This window comes from Nerophis ophidion, linkage group LG14 (genome assembly GCF_033978795.1).
Source record: "Nerophis ophidion isolate RoL-2023_Sa linkage group LG14, RoL_Noph_v1.0, whole genome shotgun sequence".
NCBI lineage: Eukaryota > Metazoa > Chordata > Actinopteri > Syngnathiformes > Syngnathidae > Nerophis > Nerophis ophidion.
The window spans coordinates 53,758,399-53,785,057 of record NC_084624.1 but is presented as its reverse complement, the minus strand read 5'-3'; the positions used below and the strand labels follow the sequence as shown (position 1 = coordinate 53,785,057).

At 44.1% G+C, this 26,659-nt stretch overlaps 1 protein-coding gene across 2 annotated transcripts in view; it reads right to left on the bottom strand.

Moving 5' to 3' along the window:
- myom1a (myomesin 1a (skelemin)) overlaps positions 1-26,659 on the bottom strand; it is an 83,108-nt gene that overhangs the window by 18,518 nt on the left and 37,931 nt on the right. Inside the window, exons 20-30 of one of the 2 annotated variants that reach the window (XM_061921054.1) lie at positions 23,844-24,028; positions 23,669-23,783; positions 23,425-23,581; positions 17,563-17,669; positions 17,335-17,379; positions 17,100-17,236; positions 16,885-17,029; positions 16,673-16,732; positions 14,771-14,838; positions 14,573-14,698; positions 5,779-5,868 (exon numbers count right to left, since the gene is read on the bottom strand). In XM_061921054.1, coding sequence (XP_061777038.1) covers positions 5,779-5,868; positions 14,573-14,698; positions 14,771-14,838; positions 16,673-16,732; positions 16,885-17,029; positions 17,100-17,236; positions 17,335-17,379; positions 17,563-17,669; positions 23,425-23,581; positions 23,669-23,783; positions 23,844-24,028 — 1,235 coding nt within the window. The remainder of the gene's footprint in view (positions 1-5,778; positions 5,869-14,572; positions 14,699-14,770; positions 14,839-16,672; positions 16,733-16,884; positions 17,030-17,099; positions 17,237-17,334; positions 17,380-17,562; positions 17,670-23,424; positions 23,582-23,668; positions 23,784-23,843; positions 24,029-26,659) is intronic. The other variant, XM_061921055.1, reaches the window with a different exon arrangement.

Below are 26,659 nucleotides of genomic sequence, written 5' to 3'. Positions count from 1 at the left end.
CTGTAACTCCCATTGACAGCACTTTAACTGTAACTCCCATTGACAGTAGTTTAACTGTAACTCCCATTGACAGTAGTTTAACTGTAACTCCCATTGACAGTAGTTTAACTGTAACTCCCATTGACAATACTTTAACTGTAACTCCCATTGACAGTAGTTTAACTGTAACTCCCATTGACAGTAGTTTAACTGTAACTCCCATTGACAGCCGTTTAACTGTAACTCCCATTGACAGTAGTTTAACTGTAACTCCCATTGACAATACTTTAACTGTAACTACCATCAACAGTAGTTTAACTGTAACTCCCATTGACAGTAGTTTAACTGTAACTCCCATTGACAATACTTTAACTGTAACTCCCATTGACAGTAGATTAACTGTAACTCCCATTGACAGTAGTTTAACTGTAACTCCCACTGACAGTAGTTTAACTGTAACTCCCATTGACAGTAGTTTAACTGTAACTCCCATTGACAGTAGTTTAACTGTAACTCCCATTGACAATACTTTAACTGTAACTCCCATTGACAGTAGTTTAACTGTAACTCCCATTCACAATACTTTAACTGTAACTCCCATTGACAGTAGTTTAACTGTAACTCCCATTGACAGTAGTTTAACTGTAACTCCCATTGACAGTAGTTTAACTGTAACTCCCATTGACAGTAGTTTAACTGTAACTCCCATTGACAATACTTTAACTGTAACTCCCATTGACAGCCGTTTAACTGTAACTCCCAGTGACAGCCGTTTAACTGTAACTACCATCAACAGTAGTTTAACTGTAACTCCCATTGACAGTAGTTTAACTGTAACTCCCATTGACAGCCGTTTAACTGTAACTCCCATTTACAGTCGTTTAACTGTAACTACCATCAACAGTAGTTTAACTGTAACTCCCATTGACAGTAGTTTAACTGTAACTCCCATTGACAGCCGTTTAACTGTAACTCCCATTGACAGTAGTTTAACTGTAACTCCCATTGACAGTAGTTTAACTGTAACTCCCATTGACAGTAGTTTAACTGTAACTCCCATCGACAGTAGTTTAACTGTAACTCCCATTGACAGTAGTTTAACTGTAACTCCCATTGACAGTAGTTTAACTGTAACTCCCATTGACAGTAGTTTAACTGTAACTCCCATTGACAGTAGTTTAACTGTAACTCCCATTGACAGTAGTTTAACTGTAACTCCCATTGACAGTAGTTTAACTGTAACTCCCATTGACAGTAGTTTAACTGTAACTCCCATTGACAGTAGTTTAACTGTAACTCCCATTGACAGTAGTTTAACTGTAACTCCCATTGACAGCCGTTTAACTGTAACTCCCAGTGACAGCCGTTTAACTGTAACTCCCATTTACAGTCGTTTAACTGTAACTACCATCAACAGTAGTTTAACTGTAACTCCCATTGACAGTAGTTTAACTGTAACTCCCATTGACAGCCGTTTAACTGTAACTCCCATTGACAGTAGTTTAACTGTAACTCCCATTGACAGTAGTTTAACTGTAACTCCCATCGACAGTAGTTTAACTGTAACTCCCATCGACAGTAGTTTAACTGTAACTCCCATTGACAGTAGTTTAACTGTAACTCCCATTGACAGTACTTTAACTGTAACTCCCATTTACAGTCGTTTAACTGTAACTACCATCAACAGTAGTTTAACTGTAACTCCCATTGACAGTAGTTTAACTGTAACTCCCATTGACAGCCGTTTAACTGTAACTCCCATTGACAGTAGTTTAACTGTAACTCCCATTGACAGTAGTTTAACTGTAACTCCCATCGACAGTAGTTTAACTGTAACTCCCATCGACAGTAGTTTAACTGTAACTCCCATTGACAGTAGTTTAACTGTAACTCCCATTGACAGTACTTTAACTGTAACTCCCATTGACAGTAGTTTAACTGTAACTCCCATTGACAGTAGTTTAACTGTAACTCCCATTGACAATACTTTAACTGTAACTCCCATTGACAGTAGTTTAACTGTAACTCCCATTGACAGTAGTTTAACTGTAACTCCCATTGACAGTAGTTTAACTGTAACTCCCATTGACAATACTTTAACTGTAACTCCCATTGACAGTAGTTTAACTGTAACTCCCATTGACAGTAGTTTAACTGTAACTCCCATTGACAGTAGTTTAACTGTAACTCCCATTGACAGTAGTTTAACTGTAACTCCCATTGACAATACTTTAACTGTAACTCCCATTGACAGTAGTTTAACTGTAACTCCCATTGACAGCCGTTTAACTGTAACTCCCAGTGACAGCCGTTTAACTGTAACTCCCATTTACAGTCGTTTAACTGTAACTACCATCAACAGTAGTTTAACTGTAACTCCCATTGACAGTAGTTTAACTGTAACTCCCATTGACAGCCGTTTAACTGTAACTCCCATTGACAGTAGTTTAACTGTAACTCCCATTGACAGTAGTTTAACTGTAACTCCCATTGACAATACTTTAACTGTAACTCCCATTGACAGCAGTTTAACTGTAACTCCCATTGACAGTAGTTTAACTGTAACTCCCATTGACAGTAGTTTAACTGTAACTCCCATCGACAGTAGTTTAACTGTAACTCCCATTGACAGTAGTTTAACTGTAACTCCCATCGACAGTAGTTTAACTGTAACTCCCATTGACAGTAGTTTAACTGTAACTCCCATTGACAGTACTTTAACTGTAACTCCCATTGACAGTAGTTTAACTGTAACTCCCATTGACAGTAGTTTAACTGTAACTCCCATTGACAGTAGTTTAACTGTAACTCCCATTGACAGTAGTTTAACTGTAACTCCCATTGACAGTAGTTTAACTGTAACTCCCATTGACAGTAGTTTAACTGTAACTCCCATTGACAATACTTTAACTGTAACTCCCATTGACAGTAGTTTAACTGTAACTCCCATTGACAGTAGTTTAACTGTAACTCCCATTGACAATACTTTAACTGTAACTCCCATTGACAGTAGTTTAACTGTAACTCCCATTGACAGTAGTTTAACTGTAACTCCCATTGACAGTAGTTTAACTGTAACTCCCATTGACAGTAGTTTAACTGTAACTCCCATTGACAGTAGTTTAACTGTAACTCCCATTGACAGCCGTTTAACTGTAACTCCCAGTGACAGCCGTTTAACTGTAACTCCCATTTACAGTCGTTTAACTGTAACTACCATCAACAGTAGTTTAACTGTAACTCCCATTGACAGTAGTTTAACTGTAACTCCCATTGACAGCCGTTTAACTGTAACTCCCATTGACAGTAGTTTAACTGTAACTCCCATTGACAGTAGTTTAACTGTAACTCCCATTGACAATACTTTAACTGTAACTCCCATTGACAGCAGTTTAACTGTAACTCCCATTGACAGTAGTTTAACTGTAACTCCCATTGACAGTAGTTTAACTGTAACTCCCATCGACAGTAGTTTAACTGTAACTCCCATTGACAGTAGTTTAACTGTAACTCCCATCGACAGTAGTTTAACTGTAACTCCCATCGACAGTAGTTTAACTGTAACTCCCATTGACAGTAGTTTAACTGTAACTCCCATTGACAGTACTTTAACTGTAACTCCCATTGACAGTACTTTAACTGTAACTCCCATTGACAATACTTTAACTGTAACTCCCATTGACAGCAGTTTAACTGTAACTCCCATTGACAGTAGTTTAACTGTAACTCCCATTGACAGTAGTTTAACTGTAACTCCCATCGACAGTAGTTTAACTGTAACTCCCATTGACAGTAGTTTAACTGTAACTCCCATTGACAGTAGTTTAACTGTAACTCCCATTGACAGTAGTTTAACTGTAACTCCCATTGACAGTAGTTTAACTGTAACTCCCATTGACAATACTTTAACTGTAACTCCCATTGACAGTAGTTTAACTGTAACTCCCATTGACAGCCGTTTAACTGTAACTCCCATTTACAGTCGTTTAACTGTAACTACCATCAACAGTAGTTTAACTGTAACTCCCATTGACAGTAGTTTAACTGTAACTCCCATTGACAGCCGTTTAACTGTAACTCCCATTGACAGTAGTTTAACTGTAACTCCCATTGACAGTAGTTTAACTGTAACTCCCATTGACAGTAGTTTAACTGTAACTCCCATTGACAGTAGTTTAACTGTAACTCCCATTGACAGTAGTTTAACTGTAACTCCCATTGACAGCAGTTTAACTGTAACTCCCATTGACAGTAGTTTAACTGTAACTCCCATCGACAGTAGTTTAACTGTAACTCCCATTGACAGTACTTTAACTGTAACTCCCATTGACAGAAGTTTAACTGTAACTCCCATTGACAGCCGTTTAACTGTAACTCCCATTGACAGTAGTTTAACTGTAACTCCCATCGACAGTAGTTTAACTGTAACTCCCATTGACAGTAGTTTAACTGTAACTCCCATTGACAGTAGTTTAACTGTAACTCCCATTGACAGCCGTTTAACTGTAACTCCCATTGACAGTAGTTTAACTGTAACTCCCATTGACAGTAGTTTAACTGTAACTCCCATTGACAATACTTTAACTGTAACTCCCATTGACAGCAGTTTAACTGTAACTCCCATTGACAGTAGTTTAACTGTAACTCCCATTGACAGTAGTTTAACTGTAACTCCCATTGACAGTAGTTTAACTGTAACTCCCATTGACAGTAGTTTAACTGTAACTCCCATTGACAGTAGTTTAACTGTAACTCCCATTGACAGCAGTTTAACTGTAACTCCCATTGACAGTAGTTTAACTGTAACTCCCATTGACAGCAGTTTAACTGTAACTCCCATTGACAGTAGTTTAACTGTAACTCCCATTGACAGTAGTTTAACTGTAACTCCCATTGACAGTACTTTAACTGTAACTCCCATTGACAGTAGTTTAACTGTAACTCCCATTGACAGCCGTTTAACTGTAACTCCCATTGACAGTAGTTTAACTGTAACTCCCATCGACAGTCGTTTAACTGTAACTCCCATTGACAGTCGTTTAACTGTAACTCCCATTGACAGTAGTTTAACTGTAACTCCCATTGACAGTAGTTTAACTGTAACTCCCATTGACAGCAGTTTAACTGTAACTCCCATTGACAGTAGTTTAACTGTAACTCCCATTGACAGTAGTTTAACTGTAACTCCCATTGACAGTACTTTAACTGTAACTCCCATTGACAGTAGTTTAACTGTAACTCCCATTGACAGCCGTTTAACTGTAACTCCCATTGACAGTAGTTTAACTGTAACTCCCATCGACAGTCGTTTAACTGTAACTCCCATTGACAGTCGTTTAACTGTAACTCCCATTGACAGTAGTTTAACTGTAACTCCCATTGACAGCACTTTAACTGTAACTCCCATTGACAGTAGTTTAACTGTAACTCCCATTGACAGTAGTTTAACTGTAACTCCCATCGACAGTCGTTTAACTGTAACTCCCATTGACAGTACTTTAACTGTAACTCCCATTGACAGTAGTTTAACTGTAACTCCCATCGACAGTCGTTTAACTGTAACTCCCATTGACAGTAGTTTAACTGTAACTCTCATTGACAGTACTTTAACTGTAACTCTCATTGACAGTCGTTTAACTGTAACTCCCATTGACAGTAGTTTAACTGTAACTCCCAGAATGAGAGGGCACTAAACAAGCTTTTGTCCTGGGCAGACGTGACATGGAAGACATTTAAATGGTAACACAGCATGGAGGATGAGAAGCGTCAACTTATGAGCAGCAAATTGCTAAGTCAGACTTTGGATCTTGGCGACGGCAGCAGCGACTCGTCCTCGGCGGGCGGCTCTGTCTCTTCCGTGTCTGCTTGCACGTCTTGCTCAATAACGCACTGCGGATTCAGACACATGAGCATGTTAGTGCGGGACAGAGACAGCAATGGAGGAGCGGCATGACGCGAGTTAGTAACATCATGGGCAAGACAATGGGAAGAGTAAGCAGTGAAGTCAAACAGACCAGCAGGAATATCAAATAGAAATACACTTAATACAAGTAATGTGTCCATTTGTGAGGTCAGACGTCACTGACGTTGACCAGGGAGAGGACCAGCCTTACTTCATACAAACCCCGTGTCAATGGGAAATTGTGTTAGATGTAAATATAAACAGAATACAATGATTTGCAAATCCTTTTCAACCCATATTCAGTTGAATATGCTGCAAATAATCATTAACTTTAGAATTTGATGCCAGCAACACGTGACAAAGAAGTTGGTAAAGGTGGCAATAAATACTGATAAAGTTGAGGAATGCTCATCAAACACTTATTTGGAACATCCCACAGGTGTGCAGGCTAATTGGGAACAGGTGGGTGCCATGATTGGGTATAAAAACAGCTTCCCAAAAAATGCTCAGTCTTTCACAAGAAAGGATGGGGCGAGGTACACCCCTTTGTCCACAACTGCGTGAGCAAATAGTCAAACAGTTTAAGAACAACATTTCTCAAAGTGCAATTGCAAGAAATTTAGGGATTTCAACATCTACGCTCCATAATATCATCAAAAGGTTCAGAGAATCTGGAGAAATCACTCCACATAAGCAGCATGGCCGGAAACCAACATTGAATGACCGTGACCTTCGATCCCTCAGACGGCACCTTATCAAAAACCGACATCAATCTCTAAAAGATATCACCACATGGGCTCAGGAACAAAAACCACTGTCACTAAATACAGTTGGTCAAATTAAAGGTCTACTATGCAAAGCGAAAACCATTTATCAACAACATCCAGAAACGACATCGGCTTCTCAGGGCCCGAGATCATCTAAGATGGACTGATGCAAAGTGGAAAAGTGTTCTGTCATCTGACGAGTCCACATTTCAAATTATTTTTGGACACATTCGACATGGTTTCATCAGGACCAAAGGGGAAGCGAACCATCCAGACTGTTATTGACGCAAAGTTCAAAAGCCAGCATGTGTGATGGTATGGGGGTGCATTAGTGCCCAAGGCATGGGTAACTTACACATCTGTGAAGGCACCATTAATGCTGAAAGGTACATACAGGTTTTGGAACAACATATGCTGCCATCTAAGTGCCGTCTTTTTCATGGACGCCCCTACTTATTTCAACAAAACAATGCCAAGCCACGTGTTACAACAAAGTGGCTTCGTAAACAAAAGAGTGCGGGTACTTTCCTGGCCCGCCTGCAGTCCAGACCTGTCTCCCATGGAAAATGTGTGGCGCATTATGAAGCGTAAGATACGACAGCGGAGACCCCGGACTGTTGAACAACTGAAGCTCTACATAAAACAAGAATGGGAAAGAATTCCACTTTCGAAGCTTCAACAATTAGTTTCCTCAGTTCCTAAACGTTTATTGAGTGTTGTTAAGAGAAAAGGTGATGCTTCACAGTGGTGAACATGCCCTTTCCCAACTACTTTGGCACGTGTTGCAGCCAGGAAATTCTAAGTTAATTATTATTTGCAAAAAAAAAAAAGTTTATGAGTTTGAACATCAAATATGTTGTCTTTGTAGTGCATTCAAATGAATATGGGTTGAAATGTGTAGCAGGGGATTTGATTCAAACTAACATGAAAACAGTTTTCCCTCATTTCCATCAATATGTGAATTTTGCAACCAGGGGTGGAAGCAAGCAGGACTTGGTTTATAGTAATATTAAACAGGCGTATAAAGCTGCACCACGCCCCCACCTCGGCTTCTCAGACCATCTATCTGTGATGCCAATTCCTGCATACAAGCCCCTGCTGATCAGGAAGCAAGCTACAGTGAGGCAGGTGAGGACCTGGCCGGAGGGAGCAATGGAAGCATTACAAGACTGCTTCGAAACCACAGACTGGGACATGTTCAAGGAAGCCGCCACTGATAATCATCACACATTGTGGAGGAGTATGCAGAGTATGTGTCCGCATACATTCAGAAGTGCATGGAGGATGTCAGTGTGAACAAGAACATCCCCACACGGGCCAACGAGAAACCCTAGATCAGGGGTGCCCATTACGTCGATCGCGAGCTACCAGTCGACCGCGGGGGGTGTGTCAGTCGATCTCGAGCCAGGCTTTTAAAAAAAATAGACCTAAAAATGAGTGATCATCAATCTTCACCAAGACGTCACTTAAATGACATTCACGGTACCGGAGGGTCTTGTGAGATGACGCTGGCTGCTGCAAGATCATTATTATGAAAATATGACAGAGAGGAAGGCGAGAAACACTTTTTATTTCAACAGACTCTCGCGCCGTACCTTCCGTCAAAACTCTAAAGGCCGACTGCACATTTCCTATCTTCACAATAAAAGCCCTGCTTCATGCTGCCTGCGCTAACTAAATACAGAGTCTCGGAAAACTGGCGTGCACAAGCGATCCCTTGGAAAGCTTTCCGAGACTCTTATTTTGTTAGCGCAGGCAGCATGAAGCAGGGCTTTTATTGTGAAGATAGGAAATGTGCAGTCGGCCTTTAGAGTTTTGACGGAAGGGACGGCGCGAAAGTCTGTTGAAATAAAAAGTGTTTCTCGCCTTCCTCTCTGTCATTTTTTCATAATAATGAACTGGCAGCAGCCAGCGTCATCTCACAAGACCCTCGGGTGCCGTGAATGTCAATCAAGCAAGCTACGGAATTTGCCGCCAATGTTTTTCTTGTAAAGTGTATGGAAGCTGGATGAATTAGATGCCAAAAACCAACCACTTTCATGTGGTATTGTACAGAAAGGACAACTTTTTTTCTCCTCCATTTGAAAATGTGGGCGTTATCATCATTACTGTCTGATTCCAATCAATGCAAGTCATCAGAATCAGGTAATACACCAACTTATATTCTTGTCTTTGTGAAAGAAAGACATCTATATGTGTTACACATGCTTGTATTATCATTAAACACATTTAACTTGTTTACAAAAATGTCTCTTTCATAAATAAATAAATATAAATGATATATATAAATGAGGTAGATCCCCTCGAGTTGGTCAATTGAAAAGTAGCTCACCTGCAGAAAAAGTGTGGGCACCCCTGCCCTAGATGAGCAGTGAGGTGCGTGCAATGCTGAAGGCTCGGAAGAAGGCTTTCAAGTCTGGCGACATGGTGGCATTAAAATCAGCCCGAGCTAACCTGAACCGTGCCATTAAGGTTGCAAAGCGTGCTCACAGTCAGAAAGTGCAGGACTTCTTCGAGAACCCCACCAACACTAGAATAATGTGGCAAAGCATACAGGTCATCACGGACTAGAAAGCTGCGCCCTGTCCCTGTGACAACAGTATCAGCTTCCTAAATGACCTTAACAACTACTTTGGAAGATTTGAGGCACTTAACACCACTTCGGCAAGAAAATCCATCCCTCGCCCTGATGAGCAGCCGCTCAACCTGGACACAGCGGATGTCCTGAAAACCCTGAGGAGAGTGAACCCCCGGAAAGCAGCGGGACCTGATGACATTCCGGGCAAGGTGCTTAAGGGATGTGAAGACCAGCTGGCTGGGGTTCTCACAGACACCTTCAACATCTCGCTGACCCAGGCTGTGGTACCATCATGTTTTAAGACGGCCACAATCATTCCTGTGCCTAAAAAGCACACAATCTCCTCCCTCAATGATTATCGCCCCATCGCACTCACCCGCATCATAATTAAGTGCTTCGAGAGGCTGATAAAGAAATACATTGTCTCCAGACTTCCCCCCACATTCGACCCATACCAGTTCGCTTATCGCCCAAACCGCTCCACAGAGGACGCCATCTCCTCTGCACTTCACCTGAGCTTAGAACATCTGGAAGGAAAGGACACACACGTGCGGATGTTGTTTCTGGATTTCAGCTCAGCATTCAACACCATCATCCCGCAGCACTTGGTGAGCAAACTGGCGTTCCTTGGTTTCAGTCCCCCTCTATGCTACTGGATGCTTGACTTCCTCACAGACAGACCCCAATCTGTGAGAGTGGGCAACAACACCTCCAGTGCCATCTCCCTGAGCACCGGTTCCCCCCAGGGCTGCGTCCTGAGTCCCCTTCCTGTTCACATTGATGACCCATGACTGCTGCACCAGGTCCACTACTAACCACATTGTGAAGTATGCGGACGACACGACACTAGTGGGCTTAATCCGACATGGACTACAGGGAGGAGGTGAAACATCTGGTTGACTGGTGCAGAACCAACAACCTGGTCCTGAACGTCGACAAGACCAAGGAGATCATCGTTGACTTCAGGAAGCACCAGTCCAGCCACGCTCCACTCTTCATTAACGGCACAGCGGTGGAGATGGTAAGCAGCACCAAGTTCCTGGGGGTGCAGATCCCTGACAATATAACCTGGTCCCTACACACCGGAGCTCTTGTAAAAAAAAGCTCAGCAGCGCATGCACTTTTTGCGTCGGATGAAAAGAGCACAGCTCCCCCCCCCACTCAGCACATTCTACAGAGGCACTATAGAGAGCCTGCTGACCAACGGCATCTCTGTCTGGACTGGAGCCTGCAATGCCTCAGACTGGAAGTCTCTCCAGAGAGTGGTGAGGACGGCGTAAGAGATTATCAGGACCCCTCTTCCTCCTATCCAGGAGATCGCAAAAAGCCGCTGCCTGATCAGAGCTCAGAAAATATGAAAAGACTCCTCCCACCCCCTACCAAGGACTGTTTTCACTGCTGGACTCTAGGAGGATGTTCCGCAGCCTCCGAAGCAGAACCTCCAGGTTCTGTAACAGCTTCTTCCCTCAGGTCATAAGAGTCTTGAACGCATCATAGTTAAATTATCCCCTCAAATCCCCCCAAAATTGATTAACTCGCTGGAATAAAAAAGACAATCTAACATACATCCAGGGGCGGCATGGCGTAGTGGGTAGAGCGGCCGTGCCAGAAACCTGAGGGTTGCAGGTTCGCTTCCCACCTATGGACATCAAAGTCGCTGCCGTTGTGTCCTTGGGCAGGACACTTCACCCTTTGCCCCCGGTGCCTCTCACACTGGTGAATGAATGATGAATGGATGATTGGTGGTGGTCGGAGGGGCCGTAGGTGCAAACTGGCAGCCACGCTTCCGTCAGTCTACCCCAGGGCAGCTGTGGCTACAAATGTAGCTTACCACCACCAGGTGTGAATGAAAGATGGGTTCCAACTTCTCTGTGAGCGCTTTGAGTATATAACAATAGAAATAATCCATTATTATTACATCCATAATCATGGACGCATGTGAAAAAGTGCAATGTATTTATCTGTAAAGTAATCTATTTATTTATATCTGCACCCTATTGCTTTTTTTTATTCTGCACTACCAAGAGCTAATGCAACGAAATTTCGTTCTTATTTGTACTGTAAAGTTCAAATTTGAATGACAATAAAAAGGAAGTCTAAGTCTAAAAGGATTTGCAAATCATTGTATTCCGTTTTTATTTATATCAAACACAAATTCCCAACTCATATGGAAGAGGGGTTTGTATTTATCTGAGTACAATGTTCTTATGTTTTTTATGTGTCATTATGAATTTGCACTAAATTTGTTTGCTTGCAATTTTGTTCTACAATGGACAATGACAATAAAGATCTATTCTATTCTATACCAAAGGTGTTCTTCCAGACCAAAAATCACCCAACACTGAGATTGACCTGTGTTTGTGTACTGCAACTTCCCCAAACTGTTCCCACAAACTTAAAGTACACAAAATGTCTTTCAAAGATGAAGAACTAAGAAGTATTTAGGACCAAGTGGTCTACTCCAGTCTCTGATTGATGAATTACTTGATTACTTTCCCGCCAAGTTCAGTTTAAATAATGACTAATACACCACAATCTGGACTATGCATGTCAACATTTTCATTTCAAATAAGGGAATTTTTGGAATTTGGGATATTCATTTCATATACCCTTGTTGCCAAATACAAACATTTTGGTCTGCCACCCAAATGGATGCTTTGAACATTACAGAAAAACACAGAGCTTAAATAACAACACAAGAAGATTCTAGGCTCTTTCACCGCGTTTTTCAGGCTGATTTGCATCATTTCTTCCCCCATATTTTCTGTTTAATGGGTGTTAGAAATCTTACAAAAAGTATGATTGTGTCCAACCTAGTGTAGTACGGTATACCGGTACTAGTATAGTATCGTGGTACTAATAAATCAAAAACGGTACTGTACTGTTTGAAAAGTACCGGTTCTGTCTATCTGTGTTGGCCCTGTGATGAGGTGGCGACTTGTCCAGGGTGTACCCTGCCTTCTGCCCAAATGCTGCTGAGATAGGCTCCATAACTAAAAATTTGTTGAAAAATAAACAAGTGATTCAACTATAAATTAAAGCTGCAAGCAGCGTTGGACGAGACCGAGTATTTAAACATGTACATACAAAAAATTATTAAAACACTTTCATCAACTTTTAATCAGAAGGGTTCAAAATCTCTCCTGTGCTTATTTGAAGCTGACCCGACAAACGGGCTCAGAGGAGATAATGTTTGAAAAAAGGTGACTGTTTTTAAACAACTTTTGTTTTGAAGGGGAAATTGCAAACTTCCTGTTGATTTGTGTTGGGGGTTGTCAGTGTGTGAAATATAGGTCTAAGTGAGACCTGCATAGAGGTTTTTGTTTCATGTGTCTACGACAGTGGTCCCCAACCTTTTTGCATCCGCGGACCGGTCAACGCTTAATAATTTGTCCCGCGGCCCGGCGGGGTGTTCTTTTTTTTTCTTTTCAATCAATCAATCAATGTTTATTTATATAGCCCCAAATCACAAATGTCTCAAAGGACTGCACAAATCATTACGACTACAACATCCTCTTTTCTTTTTTTTTCTTCTTTGTCATGAAAAAGGGACGTTTTTTTCATGAAAATGGGAGTTTTTTGTGTTTGGTGCACTATTTGTAAGTGTATATTGTGTTTTTTATGTTGATTTAATAAAAAAAAAAAATATATATATATATATATATATATATATATATTTTTTTTTTATTATTATTTTTTTTAATTATTATTTATTTATTTTTTTTAATAAAAAAATCTTCTGCGGCCCGGTACCAATCGGGCCACGGCCCGGTACCGGTTGGGGACCACTGGTCTACGACATTCCTACTGGGAGTTAGAGGCAGTTTTGTCTGTGTTTTCTTCCTAGGGGCTGCTAGAGCGCAATTTTGCGTTTTGGGGTTTGCTTTTTGATTAGATCGCAATTTTTGCCAGTCCTGATGTGTGTCCCCAATTTGGTGAGTTTTGAAGCATTTTAAGAGGGTCAAATTACAGCTCAAAGAGGCAGCGGTATAATAATATCCATCCATCCATCCATTTTCTACCGCTTATTCCCTTTTGGGGTCGCGGGGGGCACTGGCGCCTATCTCAGCTACAATCGGGCGGAAGGCGGGGTACACCCTGGACAAGTCGCCACCTCATCGCAGGGCCAACACAGATAGACAGACAACATTCACACTCACATTCACACACTAGGGCCAATTCAGTGTTGCCAATCAACCTATCCCCAGGTGCATGTCTTTGGAGGTGGGAGGAAGCCGGAGTACCCGGAGGGAACCCACGCATTCATGGGGAGAACATGCAAACTCCACACAGAAAGATCCCGAGCCTGGATTTGAACCCAGGACTGCAGGACCTTCGTATTGTGAGGCAGACGCACTAACCCCTCTGCCACCGTGAAAGCTAATAATAATAATAAAGAATATAATAATAAAATGCTACGAATTCAATAGGGTCCTCTGTCCCTTTGGGACACCGGTTCCTAATAAAGATTTCTCCACATAGAAGTAATCATCAACTTAAAGTGCCCTCTTTGGGGATTGTAATAGAGATCCATCTGGATTCATCAACTTCCTTCTAAACATTTCTTCACAAAAAAAGAAATCTTTAACATCAATATTTATGGAACATGTCCACAAAAAAAATCCAGCTGTCAACACTGAATATTGTATTGTTGTATTTCTTTTCACAGTTTATGAACTTACATTCATATTTTTTTGAAGTATTATTCAATAAATATATTTGTAAAGGATTTTTGAATTCTTGCTATTTTTTTAGAATATTTAAAAAAAAAATCTCACGTACCCCTTGGCATACCTTCAAGTACCCCCAGGTGTACGTGTACCCCCATTTGAGAACCACAGTTCTAGTCCATCCACGATGTCGATTTGATTGAACTGCGAGACAGGCTACTTGTCGCCCAAGCGTCACCATTTTTTCACCGATGTTAACGGAAAGTTGTTGAGGCCGCCGCCAAGCTGGCTGCACCAGCAGCTGTGCTGCTCCAACTGAGAGGAGGGTATTTTTTTTTCTTTATGGAAGGTATAGATCCATCCAATTTCTACCGCTTGTCCCTCTTGGGGTTGTGGTGGGGAAGGAGCCTATCCCAGCTGCACTCTACCCCAAGACAGGGTACACCCTGGATAATAACAAAGGGAGATACAGGAATGGGAGGAGAGGAAATAAGTGACAACTAAGTGTTGACAGGTTTGTCTGGACCCTTGAATTTGGGATGTCTTGTCACTTATGAGTCTGTGCGTTCGACAGCCTGGCAAGTAAAACATAGCTGAACAAACAAAGGGAAGCTGCATTGAAATGTCGCTCTTGCGCTCGTAAAAAGCTCACGCCCCTACGGACAGACGGCCTGACCTTTCCAATGTTAAAAGTCAGCACGCCGTCCTTTTTCTCCAATTTCCTCGCGGCCTCATCACCAGCGCATATCTCGATGCTGTTCTTGGACCAGATGATTTCTGTCTCCGCCTGGACATTTCCTACCTGTGGAAAACATTTAAGACAAGAATGAAGATTAAGTGTTGGCTTGATGGGTTTTTTTTTTTTTTGTCTTACCGTGCATTTCAGCAACACGTCACATTTTGGCGTAACAGTGAAGTCCAGGTACTTAATAAAGTGAGGACCTGTGAACACAAGGTGGACCATGAATTGTTTAACGTGGACTTAAACAAGTTGACAAATGTATTAGGGTGTTACCATTTAGTGGTCAATTAAACGGAATATGTACTGTACTGTGTAATCTACAAACCCTGTTTCCATATGAGTTGGGAAATAGTGTTAGATGTAAATATAAACAGAATACAATGATTTGCAAATCCTTTTCAAGCCATATTCAGTTGAATATGCTACAAAGACAACATATTTGATGTTCAAACTCATAAACATTTTATTTTTGCAAATAATCATTAACTTTAGAATTTGATGCCAGCAACACGTGACAAAGAAGTTGGGAAAGGTGGCAATAAATACTGATAAAGTTGAGGAATCCTCATCAAACACTTATTTGGAACATCCCACAGGTGTGCAGGCTAATTGGGAACAGGTGGGTGCCATGATTGGCTATAAAAACAGCTTCCCAAAAAATGCTCAGTCTTTCACAAGAAAGGATGGGGCGAGGTACACCCCTTTGTCCACAACTGTGTCAGCAAATAGTCAAAAAGTTTAAGAACAATGTTTCTCAAAGTGCAATTGCAAGAAATTTAGGGATTTCAACATCTACGGTCCATAATATCATCAAAAGGTTCAGAGAATCTGGAGAAATCCCTCCACGTAAGCGGCATGGCCGGAAACCAACATTGAATGACCGTGACTTTCGATCCCTCAGACGGCACTGTATCAAAAACCGACATCAATCTCTAAAGGATATCACCACATGGGTTCAGGAACACTTCAGAAACACACTGTCACTAAATACAGTTGGTCGCTACATCTGTAAGTGCAAGTTAAAGCTCTACCATGCAACGCGAAAGCCATTTATCAACAACATCCAGAAACGCCAACAGCTTCTCTGGGCCTGAAATCATCTAAGATGGACTGATGCAAAGTGGAAAAGTGTTCTGTGGACTGACGAGTCCACATTTCAAATTGTTTTTGGAAATATTCGACATCGTGTCATCCGGACCAAAGGGGAAGCGAACCATCCAGACTGTTATCGACGCAAAGTTCAAAAGCCAGCATGTGTGATGGTATGGGGGTGCATTAGTGCCCAAGACATGGGTAACTTACACATCTGTGAAGGCACCATTAATCCTGAAAGGTACATACAGCTTTTGGAACAACATATGCTGCCATCTAAGCGCCGTCTTTTTCATGGACGCCCCTGCTTATTTCAGCAGGACAATGCCAAGCCACATTCAGTACGTGTTTCAACAGCGTGGTGTCGTAAAAAAAGAGTGCGGGTACTTTCCTGGCCCGCTTGCAGTCCAGACCTGTCTCCCATGGAAAACGTGTGGCGCATTATGAAGCGTAAAATAGGACAGCGGAGACCCCGGACTGTTGAAGGACTGAAGCTCTACATAAAACAAGAATGGGAAGGAATTCCACTTTCAAAGCTTCAACAATTAGTTTCCGCAGTTTCCAAATTTTTATTGAGTATTGTTAAAAGAAAAGGTGATGTAACACAGTGGTGAACATGCCCACACAGTGGTGAACATGCCCTTTCCCAACTACTTTGGCACGTGTTGGAGCCATGAAATTCTAAGTTAACTATTATTTGCAAAAAAAAAAAAAATTTAAGTTTATCAGTTTGAACGTCAAATATCTTGTCTTTGTAGCATATTCAACTGCATATGGGTTGCAAATCATTGTATTCCGTTTATATTTACATCCAACACAATTTCCCAACTCATATGGAAACAGGGTTTCTACTAATAAAAGTCTCAATCAATCAACCAACCAAAATTCCAGTCGACACGTGCTTTAATGAATGTTAGGTAATATGAAGGAATGACGTCATACCTTGTTTCCTGAGCCATTCTGCTCTCTCAAATTGTGACTTCTTCTGCAGCTCTTTGAACTCTACACAGCAAAAGCAAAGTATTTGCACTCTTATGACAGCTGTTCCTCTGCTGCCCCTCAGTGGACATACATGCTAACAACAGCAAGTACACAGAATCTAACATTTCCATAGGATTATTTAATTGTCTCACTTTACTCAAGTAAAATAGTACCTTCTCCAATCAGCACATAGCTGGTTGTGCCTTTAGCTTTGCCGTCCACCAGATTAAAGGTGAATGTTCCTTCGTCCATCACCTCCAGGGAGTCCATGAACATTTCGATGATACCTGTGCTCTTGTCGAAGTTCATGTTGTATTTCTGCAAGCCATCAAAAAGAAAACAGGTATATAGACTGGACACAATCAAAAGGAGGGCCTCGTACTCTCACCCCGCCTTGAGTAATGATGACGTCATTAAAGACGTAGTCCAACTTGCAGTCCTTTGTGAACTTCTCCACCTGAGTCCAGAATCGCACACGACCCTTCTCTTGCAACTCCATGGCCATTTCATTTTTAAAGGGGATAACTGGGGAATAAACATTTGGAGACCTGTTTATATACAGAATTTGTACTTTACAGAATATCTCTTGAGGGAAATGTGTTTTTATTGATGGGAGTATTTACCAGGGAACTTGTGCTCATGGCTGATGTCCAGGAGACGCTTAAGATCTGTCAAAAATAACATCAGCTGTAGCACAAAGGGTGATTGTCATGACCTCCGCAAAGTCTGTGCCAATTTCCATTTCAAAGGATTAAGCCTACTACCCATTGGGACTTGGACATATTGCTTACAAAGACATACACAAATAACCAAACAAAGCACAAAAGTGTTTTGCTGGCACGTAAGCACACCTTCCTCAGCGAGCGCGAAGCTGGAAGAGATGCCGTCCGTGTTGGTGACCACGCAGGAGAATATGCCCAGATCCTCCAGGGAGGGATTGTTAAAGATAACTCTGGTCCTGGAAAATGAGGACATGATGTAGGAAGGTAATTTAAGACAATTTAGTACTGATATTTGAAGCCATTCTTCCATAGCAGGTACATTTCCGTTTGATTTGCCACTTTATGGTTTTAGTAAAAACATTGATACTTCTAGCACAGGTGTGAAAGTGTACCAAAGCGGAACTGCACTTTTTTTGGAATGTTGCCTATCATTCACAATCCGTATGAGAGACAAGAAGACAGGTAGATGTGCAATTGGGGAGCCAGAGCTGTGTCCAGCCAAGCGGCCATCACCTGTGCCCAGCCAGGCAAACTCTGCCATCCACCTAACATACGGACCTGCAGTCACCACCATCTGCATCTCCCGGAGGGCTTGCAAACGCCCCCATTTGTGTCTCCAGTGAGCCTTTCCATGACGCAGCCATTCCCGTCTCCAGTGGGCCTTCTTACGACGCCGCCATCCTCGTCTCCAGCAGGCCTTCCCACGACGCCTCCATCCTCGTATCCAGCAGACCTTCCCACAACGCCATCATCCTTGTCCCCAGCGGGCCTTCCTATGACGCCATCATCCTTGCCTCCAGCGAGCCTTCTCACGACGCCTCCATCCTCGTATCCAGCAGACCTTCCCACGACACCATCCTCCAACCCAGCAGGTATTACCATGACACCACCATCCTCGTATCCAGCAGACCTTCCCACAACGCCATCATCCTTGTCCCCAGCGGGCCTTCCTATGACGCCATCATCCTTGCCTCCAGCGAGCCTTCTCACGACGCCTCCATCCTCGTATCCAGCAGACCTTCCCACGACACCATCCTCCAACCCAGCAGGTATTACCATGACACCACCATCCCCGTCTCCAGCAGAACTTCCCACGACGCCTCCATCCGTGTCTCCAGCGGACCTTCTCACGATGTCGCTATCCTTGTCGCCAGCGGTCTTTCCATGACGCCATCATCCGTGTCTCCAGAAGACCTTCTCACAACGCCGCTATCCTCGTCGCCAGTGGTCTTCCCATGACGCCACCATCCTCTTACCCAGCGGTCTACCCACATGGCCACCATCCTCTAAACCAGCAGGTATTACCACGACACAATCATTGTCGTCTCCAGCGGGCCTTCCCACGAGGCCACCATCCTCGAACCCAGCGGTCTTCACACGACGCTACCATCCGTGTCTCCAGCGGACCTTCTCACGATGTCGCTATCCTTGTCGCCACCGGTCTTCCCATGACGCCACCATCCGTGTCTCCAGAGGACCTTCTCACAACGCCGTTATCCTCGGCGCCAGTGGTCTTCCCATGACACCACCATCCTCTTACCCAGTGGTCTTCCCATGACACCACCATCCTCTTACCCAGTGGTCTACCCACGAGGCCACCATCCTCTAAACTAGCAGGTATTACCACGACACAATCATCCTCGTCTCCACTGGCCTTCCTACGACGCCATCAACCTCGAACCCAGCGGTCTTCCCACGACGCCACCATCCTCGTCTCCAGCGGACCTTCTCACGATGTCGCTATCCTCGTCGCCAGCGGTCTTCCCATGACGCCACCATCTTCTAATCCAGCAGTTATTACCACGACACCACCATCCTTGTCTCCTGCAGGCTTTCCACGTCATCTTCGTCTCCAGCAGTCCTTCGTTCAACTTTGCCAACCTCGTCTCCAGCGGGCCTTCCACGACGCCGTCATCTTCGTCTCCAGCGGGCCTTCCCACGACGCCGTCATCTTCGTCTCCAGCAGTCCTTCCTACGACTTTGCCAACCTCGTCTCCAGCGGGCCTTCCCACGACGCTGCCATCCTTGTCTCCAGTGGTCCTTCCAACGACTTTGCCATCTTCGCCTCCAGCGGGCCTTCTCACGATGTCGCTATCCTCGTCGCCAGCGGTCTTCCCATGACGCCACCATCTTCTAACCCAGCAGTTATTACCACGACACCACCATCCTCGTCTCGTGCAGGCTTTCCACGACGCCGTCATCTTCGTCTCCAGCAGTCCTTCGTTCGACTTTGCCAACCTCGTCTCCAGCGGGCCTTCCACGACGCTGCCATCCTCGTCTCCAGCGGGCCTTCCCACGACGCTCCCATCCTCGTCTCCAGCAGTCCTTCCTAAGACTTTGCCAACCTCGTCTCCAGCGGACCTTCTCACGATGTCGCTATCCTCGTCGCCAGCGGTCTTCCCATGACGCCACCATCTTCTAACCCAGCAGTTATTACCACGACACCACCATCCTCGTCTCGTGCAGGCTTTCCACGACGCCGTCATCTTCGTCTCCAGCAGTCCTTCGTTCGACTTTGCCAACCTCGTCTCCAGCGGGCCTTCCACGACGCTGCCATCCTCGTCTCCAGCGGGCCTTCCCACGACGCCGTCATCTTCGTCTCCAGCAGTCCTTCCTACGACTTTGCCAACCTCGTCTCCAGCGGGCCTTCCCACGACGCTCCCATCCTCGTCTCCAGCAGTCCTTCCTAAGACTTTGCCAACCTCGTCTCCAGCGGGCCTTCCCACGACGCTCCCATCCTCGTCTCCAGCGGGCCTTCCAACGACTTTGCCATCTTCGCCTCCAGCGGGCCTTCCCACGACGCTGCCTTCCTCGTCTGCACCCTGCCTTCCAACGAGGCCGCCCTCCTCATCGCCAGCGGGTCTTCCCACGACAGTGCCATCTTTATCTCCAGTGGGTCTTCCCACAATGCCGCAATCCTCCTCCCCAGCTCTGCAGCTTGCCATATCCCCTACCCATCAGCCTGCACGACTTCCCGCTCGCCTGGCGCTCGCCCTCCTCGCCTGCTGCGGACGCCTCCTCATCCTCATCGGCCAAGAGTATAGCCGTTCCATAGACACTGCCTGCGTAATTGGCAGCAACGCCCTGGACCCAGGTGTGGAGCTTCACGGCGGCTGAGATGCTGTCATCGCTCAGGTCAGCTTCCTCAGCGACCAGAATTGTGGCCTTTTCATGGACGCCCTCTTCTTCGTGCTTGCCTCTATAAGCAGCAGTTCATCCTCCGCATATCTATCCATCCATCCATCTTCTTCTTCTAGCTCTTCCCGGGGGATCCCGAGGCATTCCCAGGCCAGCCGGGAGACATAGTCTTCCCAACGTGTCCTGGATCTTCCCCGTAGCCTCCTACCGGTTGGACGTGCCCTAAACACCTCCCTAGGGAGGCGTTCGGGTGGCATCCTGACCAGATGCCCGAACCACCTCATCTGGCTCCTCTCCATGTGGAGGAGCAGCGGCTTTACTTTGAGTTCCTCCCGGATGGCAGAGCTTCTCACCCTATCTCTAAGGGAGAGACCTGGAAACTCATTTGGGCCGCTTGTACCCGTGATCTTATCCTTTCGGTCATGACCCAAAGCTCATGACCATAGGTGAGGATGGGAACGTAGATCGACCGGTAAATTGAGAGCTTTGCCTTCCGGCTCAGCTCCTTCTTCACCACAACGGATCGGTACAACGTCCGCATTACTGAAGACGCCGCACCGATCCGCCTGTCGATCTCACCATCCACTCTTCCCTCACTCGTGAACAAGACTCCTAGGTACTTGAACTCCTCCACTTGGGGCAGGGTCTCCTCCCCAACCCTCACTGTCCTCGCTCAGGTCAGCTTCCTCAGCAACCAGAATTGTGGCCTTTTCATGGACGCCCTCTTCTTCGTGCTTGCCTCTATCAGCAGCAGTTCATCCCCCGCATATTTAGTTTCAAAAAGACATAGTTGTGAATTCTTATTTGTACAAAAATAAGCGTCTTCCTTGTCTATTACCAAGTCTGCCATTAATAGAAAACACACTCGCGTTTGATTCCAGGAGTAGGAACAGATTTGTTGCAGGAAGTCGGAAACGGAAATAAATCCGGCGAAGAATTAGTTCTGACTGTGCATAAAATGACCAAAATACTTTAAATATTGTTCATATTAGACTATGTCTCCCGGCTGGCCTGGGAACGCCTCGGGATCCCCCGGGAAGAGCTAGACGAAGTGGCTGGGGAGAGGGAAGTCTGGGCTTCCCTGCTTAGGCTGCTGCCCCCGCGACCCGACCTCGGATAAGCGGAAGATGATTGATGGATGGATGGATGGATGGATGGATGGATGGATTGTACATATTGTTATGATCGGGTCTGTTACTATATCATACTGTATATATACTTGCAGTGTGTATATAAAATGTTGATGGAGGTTTTTGAATTTGTTTTAAGGGGCTTTGAAGGGTGACTCCCATTAGCCGCAGTTTTTTATCTTCAAAATCCTAAAAAAACAAAAGAGACGTGTGCTCTCATAATAATTACGAACAATATGCAAAATTCCCCAAAAAGTGCAATTCCCCTTTAAAAGTATTGAAGGATATTTATGTACCTTTAACAATGAAAGCAGAAAAAAGTGTTCCCAAATGAAGTGTACTCTCTGATGGACACCAGGCTTATGTTAGTGTGGATTGAAATGATGATGGTAACCCTTAATTCAGGGGTCTCAAACACGCGGCCTGCGAGACATTATTTTGCGTCTCGCACCTTAATATGAAAAATTAATGTTGGTGTGGCTCGAGAGTTTTATATGAATGGCGTTTTACAGCGTCATACTTGTAACCTTCGATTATTCCAAGAGACTCCCAATTTTCAGCGCCCCTCCAGGGGTAATCATTTTCCCGAATTTCACCCCAACAACAATATTAAGGGGGCACTGGGGAGGCACTGCCTTTACCATGAATTGATCAACGTGGACCCCAACTTAAACAAGTTGAAAAACTCATTGGGGTGTTACCATTTAGTGGTCAATTGTATGGAATATGTACTGTACTGTGCAATCTACTAATAAAAGTATCAATCACTCAATCAATCAAAAGCCTCTACAACCCGTACCAAAAGCGTGCCAGCCCAGTCACATGTTGTATTTGGCTTCCAAAGACGCAGTAAGTGACTGCAAGACATAGTTGATCAACAGCCATACAGGTCACACTGAGGGTGGCCGTATAAACAACTTTATCACTGTTACAAATATGGGCCACACTCCGAAGCCACACCAAACAAGATTGACAAACACATTTTGGGAGAACATCCGCACCGTAACACAACATAAACACAACAGAACAAATACCCAGAATCCCATGCAGCCCTAACTCTTCCGGACTACAATAAGGGGCGGGGCGGGAGTGTATATTGTAGCCCGGAAGAGTTAGGGCTGCATGGGTTTCTGGGTAGTTGTTCTGTTGTGTTTATGTTGTGTTACGGTGCGGATGTTCTCCCAAAATGTGTTTGTCAATCTTGTTTGGTGTGGCTTCAGAGTGTGGCCCATATTTGTAACAGTGATAAAGTTGTTTATACGGTCACTCTCAGTGTGACCTGTATGGCTGTTGATCAACTATGTCTTGCAGTCACTTCCGCGGCTCTGCAGAAGCCTCATACAATATGTGCTTACGTGGGCACACTGTTTGTTTGGTGGAAAAGCGGACGAGACGACAAGTTTTAGAGGACGCTTAAGGCAGTGCCATCACAGCCCGCCCTTACTATTGATGTCAGGGTGAAATCCTGGGAAGGATTCCCCCGGGAGATTGTCGGTAGGTGCACTTATATCCGGGTGTTTCCCAGAAAGAGAACGAGAGTTGGCAAGTATGCTGCTAGGGTGGGAAAGCCATTCAAAGAAGGGGATTTAATTAAAAAGTGCATGTTAGATGTTTTTAAAGAAATCTTTAATGCGGCCCAGCTTCACCCAGTTTCTGCATCCAGTGGCCCACAGGTAAATTGAGTTTGAGACCCCTGCCTTAATTGATTCCAAAAGATGCTAACCTGCCCTTCTCGTTGATTATAGTCAGTCTGGAGGTGTCTGTGATGGTTTGGTAGTTCTTAGACCAGACAAACTCCGAGCCCTCGCTCATTTCCGAGCACTCAAAGACCATGGAAATAACACCGTCGTCATCAACTTCCACGCAGACCTCTTTGGTGCCTGGCGGGAGAGAAGATGGCCACATTACAGCTGCTAGGTTAGGTGCTAAAACAAAGCAAATGCAGGGATTTTTCCCAACTTTCTAACCAGGGAGAGTCTCGGCGAGGACCGGACCCGAGACGGCAGAGGGTCTCCCGACTCCTGCGAGGTTTTGAGCACGCACGCGGAAGACATAAGATGTACCCGCCTCAAGGCCGCTCACCTACAACGTAAGACGGTGAAGAATTCCTTTTCTTTCCAACTCGCATCATTTAATCCTTACTTTCATATATTTGGACTCGTTGGCCTTCTCGTGGACGGCCTTCCAGCCTTTCTCCGGAGCCTGCGCCTCCTTCATGTCCAAGTAGTAGCCGTTGACGGGAGTGCGCCCGTCAAACGCCGGTGCCTCCCACAGGACCACCACAGAAGAGTCCCGAACCTCCAGAAAATGAAGTCCAACAGGAGCACCTTGCACAGGAAAACATTCTCAGTGTATGCGCGTCACTTCACAAAAGGAGGTTTTGGCTACACATCTTCGAATAAAGCTTAGAGCGCTGCCTGCAATTTGTAAATTACCTTTAAGGCCTACTGAAACCCACTACTACCCACCACGCAGTTTGATAGTTTATATATCAATGATGAAATATTAACATTGCAACACATGCCAGTACGGCCTTTTTAGTTTACTAAATTACAATGTTTAATTTCCAGCGGAGTTTCCTGTTGAAAACATCGCGGAATGTGACGTTATTGGTAGGAGGGGACATATTAGCCAGCACCACTTGCGGCTAAAAGTCGTCTCTTTTCATCGCGCAATTACACAGTATTCTGGACATCTGTGTTGCTGAATCTTTTGCAATTTCTTCAATTAATATTGGAGAAGTCAAAGTAGAAAGATGGAGGATAGAAGCTTTTAGCCTTTAGCCACACAAACACACGGTGTTTCCTTGTTTAAAATTCCCGGAGGTGAAGCTTTACTATGGATCAGAGCGTGGTCAAGAGAACATGGTTCCCGACCACATGTGAACCGGCAGGTTTCGGTGAGAAAATTGTGGTAAAAAGTCGCCTCTTACCGGATATCAGCGGAGCTTGCGCCGTCCATGCAGCTGCCGTGACTTCCCTCAGAGACTGGCGTCAAAACACCCGTGGCCACACCCTTCCGACTATCAGGTACTATATAACTCACTAAGACACTAGCAACACAATAGAAAGATAAGGGATTTCCCAGAATTATCTTAGTAAATGTGTCTAAAAACATCTGAATCGCAATTGCCTTTTTTTTTTTTTAACTTTATTGTTTTTTTTTTGTTTTTTTTCCTAGTCCTTCACTATCAATATCCTCATCCACAAATCTTTCATCCTCGCTCAAATTAATGGGGAAATTGTCGCTTTCTCGGTACGAATAGCTCTTGATGCTGGAGGCTCACATTATAAACAATGTGAGGATGTGAGGAGCCCTCACACCGATGACGTCATCGTCTGCTACTTCCGGTACAGGCAAGGCTTTTTTATTAGCGACCAAAAGTTGCAAACTTTATGGTGGATGTTCTCTACTAAATCCTTTTAGCAAAAATATGGCAATATGGCGAAATGATCAAGTATGACACATAGAATGGACCTGCTATCCCCGTTTAAATAAGAAAATCAAATTTCAGTAGGCCTTTAAAAAGTAAGAAATTGATCATTTCCTTTATCATCCATGAGTTGGCTAACCTAGCACAATGTGGCTGTTAAAAAGGTGAGTGTAATCTTAGCATGTAGCTCACGTAGCTGTGCCAATGTTGCTAACGCTTCTGTGCTGCTCTCCCACGCTTTAAAGTTACATAGTTGTATGTGATATATGTACTGCACCTTTTGGGCAGGAAAAAGCATTGTTTCTGAACATTAAAGACACACACACACACACAAACACACACACACACACACAAACACACACACACACACACTTCTTACCTTCTTGAGACCTGAAAAATGCCTACCTCTTTAGGACCACCTTTTCTAGATATATAAATATTTGTATTCATAACAATAAAGTCCTACTGAAATGAGATTTTCTTATTCAAACGGGGATAGCAGGTCCATTCTATGTGTCATACTTCATCATTTTGCGATATTGCCATATTTTTGCTGAAAGGATTTAGTAGAGAACATCCACGATAAAGTTCGCAACTTTTGGTCGCTAATAAAAAAGCCTTGCCTGTACTGGAAGTAGCAGACGATATGCGCGTGACGTCACGGGTTGTGGAGCTCCTCACATTGGAACATTGTTTACAATCATGGCCACCAGCAGCGAGAGCTTTTCGGACCGAGATAGCGACAATTTCCCCATTAATTTGAGCGAGGATGAAAGATTCGGGGATGAGGAAATTTAGAGAGACAGGCTAGAAAAAAAAAATTAAGGCGATTGCATTGGGAGCGATTCAGATGTTTTTAGACACATTTACTAGGATAATTCTGGGAAATCCCTTATCTTTCTATTGTGTTGCTAGTGTTTTAGGGAGTTAAATAGTATCTTAAAGTCGGAGGGGGTGTGGCCACGGGTGTTTTGACGCCAGAGTCTCTGAGAGAAGTCACGGCAGCAGGAGGACGCTGGCTCCGCTGATCTCCGGTAAGAGGCGACTTATTTCCAAAATTTTCTCACCAAAAACTGCCGGTCGACATGTAGTCGGGATCCATGTTCGCTTGACCGCTCTGATCCATAGTAAACCTTCACCCCCGGGGATTTTAAACAAGGAAACAGCGTGTGTTTGTGTGGCTAAAGGCAAAAAGCTTCCATCCTCCATCTTTCTACTTTGACTTCTCCATTATTAATTGAAGAAATCGCAAAAGATTCAGCAACACAGTTGTCCAGAATACTGTGTAATTATGCGATGAAAAGAGACGACTTTTAGCCGTAAGTGGGGCTGGGCTAAAATGTCCCCTTCATCCAATAACGTCACAAACACGCGTCAACAGTCCGCGGCGTTTTCAACAGGAAACTCCGCGGGAAATTAAAAATTGCAATTTAATAAACTAAAAAGGCCGTATTGGCATGTGTTGCAATGTTAATATTTCATCATTGATTTTTTTATTTTATTTTCCTGAAGGAACTCTCCTGAA